Source organism: Zingiber officinale, chromosome 4B (assembly GCF_018446385.1).
Source record: "Zingiber officinale cultivar Zhangliang chromosome 4B, Zo_v1.1, whole genome shotgun sequence".
NCBI lineage: Eukaryota > Viridiplantae > Streptophyta > Magnoliopsida > Zingiberales > Zingiberaceae > Zingiber > Zingiber officinale.
The window spans coordinates 23,606,089-23,612,178 of record NC_055993.1 but is presented as its reverse complement, the minus strand read 5'-3'; the positions used below and the strand labels follow the sequence as shown (position 1 = coordinate 23,612,178).

Genomic DNA, 6,090 nt, shown 5'->3' with positions numbered 1-6,090 from the left:
CAAGCCATATACGTATCACTATCCATTCAAAAGATATATTATTTTTAATTTACAGAATTTAAATCTGAGAATATGAATATATTAAAGAGATTTTCAGAAAAACATATATTAATTTACGTGTACTAGCAACTTCAGAAATAACTCATAAATGAAGATAAAAGGCAAATCCATTTAGCAACTTCAATTATTTTTTTAACATCCGCTACAACAAACCAATAGTCTTCTATTTTTATGTAAAAAATGTTTTGTAAAATATACATGATTAAGTTGGAAGAGTATATCATCAATAAGGTCTTTCGCGATTGATGCTTACCAAAATCCAAAATCTACATTTATAATTTTTTTAGAGTAGAATATAATATATTGGCTATATTTATATGTTCCATTTTAGATCGGCAGACTTAAGGAGCCGATCATCTACACACCTATTCCACTCTAAAATTGAATGTGAAAAAGATTCAAGATAAAATTTGATGGAATATTAGCTTAAATCAACCTTTGCACCATGAAACTAGGTCGACTACCTCTAGATGAATGAAAGCTAGATATATGAAAAAAATAAAAATATTTGAACACAACTAATACTGACGATGGATCAAATTTGAATCTGATTCCATATCTTTCATCCTGACATTAATCCCCTGTCCAAATATTTTATTACCACCTACCATTAATTTTTTTTTTCAAATTTAAATTAGTTCATAAAGTCATGAATATTTATCAAATTTTTAGAAAAAATTAAACAAACAAAACATCGTGTGTGTATATATATATATATATAATAATTTATTTCAACATCATCATCCAATAAAAATAAAATAATTTAACCGAGTATTTAGATCTGAAAAAAAAAGTTCTACCAGAACCACCTTTATATCCAAATCCAAATATTATTTAATCGGATTAAAAAATATATATATCCCTTCAGAATTCTTCTTCGTTGGCAACGCAAATTTAATCGTTAAAGCCACGGCCTCAATGCGGTGCCATGTGGCACCTGGAGATGCCTCGTTGCATGCTAATACAATTTACCTTAAGCTGCCCTGCCTTACAAATTTAAATACTTGTATGTCATAATCTTATAATAATTCCAGAAAATTTACCACCATTTTAAATAAACAATAACATTATATTTTTAATATCTTAAATATTCAATAATACGATAAAATACATCTGAAACAAAAAATGCCAAATATATTCTAAAAAAAAATTTATTGTATTTGATCATATTGTTTTTAGAATCTATGCATGTTTGTGCATGTAGATATAAATTATTCGCTCATGAAAAAAAACAAAAGTATGCTGAAATTTTAGTTTACATCAAGGTTCACTTAGACAAAGTGGATGGAAATGATCCCCAATTGGTAATGGGTTTGTAAAACACAGATTAAGATTAAGCCGAGAACTTTACCCCATCGTCATCTGTTGACGTCCCCTTGAAGATTGCAACTTTACCTTTCTGCTCGAGTAGTTTCAGAGCCCGCACGAGCAAACCACGATCAATCCCCGCAAGCTCTTCAGCGATTGCAAAAGAACCAACACAAGTTCATCTTATCGGCAAAAGATGCAATGTAAATCTAGATTGGCAAAGCTATCGATAATTTGAGTAATCGATATTGATAGGATTCACTTTCTAATTTTTTTTTTTTTTTGAGGTTCTAATACAAACAGGGACAAAAGCACTCATCTAAAAATGCTGGATGTTCAGAAAATCTCTAGGACAAACAATTCAATGCATTCATCAAGTTAGAGTGGCATTACCAGTTCCACGAGTTTCAATCCCCGACCGTATTTCTTCGATAGTCATGACACTGTCCTCAAACCCATTTTCTTTAACCTGAAAAGTGCAGGGATAAACAACAATAAGCAGCCATTGGGATTGTTTCCACTTTGTAATGTAGGTCCAATCCTTAACTCACAAAGTTCAAAATATAATCAGCCCACTCTTGGATTCTTAACCAAAGTAGGAGACATTTCTTATGACCTTTGTCCATCCATTCTGCACGACCTGAAAGGAAAAAACAAGTCACGGGGAATAATACTTGTACTTGAAATCTAACACATGAATTGTTATATTTTAATTCAAAGTTTTTGTATTCGACTTGAAGCGCATCATAACATCAACTGTAACTAAAAACAAACCTTCATTTACCAGAGCAGAAAGAAATACCTCCCTTGCCTCATGGCTTAAAGATCCTACATTCCAATTGTCAAACTTTCAGTTAGTCTTTGTCAGGAACAAGGGAAATCTGTTTGAGAGAGCTCCAGTCTGTGATCATTTATATTTTATGCTTTCATATCATTGAATGATTGCCAATAGCCATGTCAATTTCTAATGTATTCAAGTTTTACTTTATGTAGAATACCTTCTTGTTATTAGATATCAAATTGAAGCTTTGCGCTCAAATTCCTATGCACTTAGAGCGAAAAAAAAAACAAAGGGAAAAAGAGCCTGATGTCTAGCTAAGCATGGACACAAAATGAATATGTAATCAGCATGATGTCGACTAACTTTCAATTACTGGATTAGAAAAAAGGGGGAAATCTTCTTCTAATCCTATCACAAATGTCCGTTGACTTCTGCAGTAGCCAAGTATGAGCTCTTTCCATAGCTTCACTTGATTATCACGTGTTTCCTTCACAGGCTGCAAACTAAAGGAAGAAAGAAGATAATGATTTAACTCACTTTCTTATACAGAAGAAGTGCAAATCTCCAATCATGCAAACAATTAAATTTCACTAAAACGTGGCATAATGAGGCATATGTGTGAAGCTAGTTATACTTATCAAGTGAAACAATATAATCAATGAGAAAAAAAAAGTCTAGTGATACCATATATTTATAAAATATGGACCATATTGAACATTTGAACATTTTGGAAAGGGCACAACAGTATGTATGTCATAGAATGAAAGAATCATTAAACAATCTTGCTATTGTGACTCAATCAATGTAAAGGCTCAATTTATACATAACCAAGCTTCAACAACTCTTCTTAAATAGTTAAATAAAAAAGAATGTACAATAATAGTGGATACGTTTGTATCAGGTCTGGCCTATGATCAATATCCAGGATACCCAATATCCAGTACAACTCTTCTTAATGGCAATTTCACAAAAGATTGTTATTAAAGGCATGTTTGATGAGGAGGCATTGTATCAAGAAGTAAGTCAATAATTAACCCAATACAAAAAAAAAATGATTAACCAGGCTGGGTAACGTCGAGCCTGGGGTGACCGGCCCGACCCCATGGAAATTTTCCACCGGCCACCAAGGGTAAAATCATTGCAAATATGTTAGAGCAAGTCCCATTTAGAGAAAAAATCACTGCAAATATGTTGTGAATTGAACCGTGGCTGCCTGAGAGACAACTGAACACCCTTACTGCTGCACCATAGCTCTAGGGGCAATAATAAACCCAATACAAGTTCACAAGAAAAACTGCTGATAATAGAAGATACTTTTTAAAATCTGAAATCTCTTCCAACTACATCAATCTATTGGATCTAGATGGCAATTAGATATAACAAAGCATCACACAACCCCAATATTAGGCAATTAGGTTATTTTCATAGAGAGATTAGAGAATTAATAATGCCATGCATTGCAAATGATGCTCTCTTGAAACTCAACTATGGTGTTGAATGATCGCACTTTTTTGTTTTTTTTAAAACTACTGAAACATAGAAATGGGAATATTCTACATTAGGAATTGATATAACGATCTAACTGGAATAAGTCAACTTAAAACAAAATACACAAAACATAGAAATTTCCATCAATATCTAAAATTGCTATTAATTTGCATAAGTCAATTTATTTCAACATCTAGAAACTTGAAAAGGAACCACTTGAAAGTTTTAGGGTGAAACATTACGTGAAAAAGGGCGGATAGTTAAAGAACTGAGGAAGCTTAAAGTCTCCTAATTTCTGCATCTGATTCCTCGTTCCCTTCAAAGCAAATGTTTCCTTCTCTTACTATCAAAACTGCAATCATATAATTCCATCTTCAAAGTAAATGGGCTCATCTTACCAATTTAATAAATCAATCTATTTTGATATAAGAAACAGAAACCAGAAACAAATTCTTCTTCGGCAATGAATTCTTAGGCTGTATGACTAGTGTCAAGAACTTTCTTATTTCCAAGATCTAATAGCCAAATTAATTGCTTTATATTTCTTTTTTGATATACAGAAGCAGCCACATATGACGATAACGAGAAAAAGAATTAAAACGATATGCTAAGAAATTAATGGCAACTTGGCGAAACCAAAGACATGGAGGGTTAATAAACAATGAAAATTTTATAGTTCTAATCAAAAGCTTTAAAAACATGAAAAATTGAGAAAAATAAAAAAAAAAATGTATTATAATAAATCATTTGTATATACCTTAGAAAATTAAAGATAAAAAAAATTAAAAAGGGCGTATCGAGATAAAAAAGGACTAAACAATGCAAGAAGAAAGGAAGACTTCACAAAGACTAACCAACAAACAAACAAATAGAGACATGAAACAAAATACACAATATAAGAATCGAGAAAAAAGTTTGCCAGCTGATGGAAAGAGAATATTTACCAAAACTAAAAGAAACAATGAAACCATTGAGACACATCAAGAGAGACGCTGAAATTGTGGATCAGTTCTTGGTTACATGCTAAAAATATATTATTTATGATAAAACCTTCAAGAACCATAAAAATGAGAATGGTAAAATACTTGAATGCTTCTTTTTAGATCAAAGATTGTTAACAAATCTTTTCAAAAAATAGTTGAAAAGAAATGATATCCTTAATGAATGATAACATGGAACAAAACTTGAATAAGAAAATAACTTACAGTCAGAAGAAATCTTTTTCAAAGAGACAGATGTCCGTATGCTACAGAAGAACTTTCACAGAATTTTAAAAGGAAATGGAAGATTTTAGATGAACATAAGTTCAGAGGCACACATCTCCCACATATTTTATTCCTTCACCTAAAAAGAAATTTGAAGAACCAAAAGCTTTGACAATTCTCTCATTATATCTCTAACAAAAAAGAGACTAGGGTGGTTACTAGATCTCAGAAATATGAAAGTTCTCCTCAAGGCCAATCATACAGTCTTAATACTTCTCTCTTTAGATGATTCACTCGCATAGGTCAATCGTCCATTCATTGATCCTCTAACTCGATAGATGTGCTTATCAATGAAGGTCAGGATACTTGCCTCAAAAAGAAAACTTTGTAGATGACAAAAATTGGATTCAGAGTCTTCGATGTATTCCCCCCAGTTGCTGCCCAACACAAGAAGAAAAAGCAGATTAAGAACAACTATGGACGAAGGAAATGGAAAGGAAACATATTTATAGATCTTTCCCTAGAGGGTACCGTTTCTGCTCACAAGGGGCTTGATTCCTCCGCTTACCAGAGATGAAATAACAGGGGGGTGCTTGTTGCTGAAGAGCTCGCTGCTCGCAAAATATTAAACAAAGACGAAGACCTCGTCTCCTCTGGACTAGTGTTGCTTGCACAGGCGAGGAGGGGAGACAGCGGCGCCCTCAGGAAGACGATGCACTCGATGGAGGTCGAGTCGACGAATTTGCAAGGGATTTAGGAACAACTCGATATAATGATTAATTCTATTTAAAACAACAAAAGTAAATAATAATAATAATAATAATAATAATAATAATAATAAAAAAAAAAAGAAATAAAGAAATAAAGAATTTTGATTCATACAATGAAAACCTTTACATTTGACTAAACAACAAATTAAATTTTCACAAATACATAAATCATGCACCATACTTTTAAATTTATCAAATCACGCACCGTTTCACAAATCATCCAAACCAAAGTATATTTAAAATTTTAAAAAAATGATTCACGTTTTATAAGGTTTTGAAGCTACTATTTTTCTCCTTCAAAAATAATTTTTTTTTTTAAAATCACTTTTAGTCAAAATTTACTAATGGACTTGAAATTTTCATATTCAATTCAAACCAAGGTCAATGCATTCCTAGGGGTGGATCTAGGCGAGGACTGGCGGAGGCTGAAACCCTTGCCAAAATCCTCCGGAGAAGGAGCCATGGATTGACGATTCTC

At 32.3% G+C, this 6,090-nt stretch overlaps 1 protein-coding gene across 2 annotated transcripts; it reads right to left on the bottom strand.

Annotated features, from left to right (window-relative positions):
• Window positions 1-1,195: 1,195 nt before the first annotated feature.
• Window positions 1,196-5,607, bottom strand: LOC121974865 (vacuolar protein sorting-associated protein 25-like). Of its 2 annotated transcripts, none has more exons than XM_042526132.1 (8): window positions 5,374-5,607; window positions 5,213-5,279; window positions 3,880-3,989; window positions 2,513-2,652; window positions 2,143-2,196; window positions 1,920-2,008; window positions 1,762-1,837; window positions 1,196-1,515 (listed from the first exon to the last, which is right to left on the bottom strand). In XM_042526132.1, the coding sequence occupies exons 3-8, from the start codon at window positions 3,936-3,938 to the stop codon at window positions 1,394-1,396; spliced, it is 540 nt and encodes a 179-aa protein (XP_042382066.1). In that variant the 5' UTR covers window positions 3,939-3,989; window positions 5,213-5,279; window positions 5,374-5,607; the 3' UTR covers window positions 1,196-1,393. The 2 variants fall into 2 exon arrangements, with proteins under 2 accessions (XP_042382066.1, XP_042382067.1); XM_042526133.1 differs by having other exon boundaries at window positions 5,411-5,607.
• Window positions 5,608-6,090: the final 483 nt, after the last annotated feature.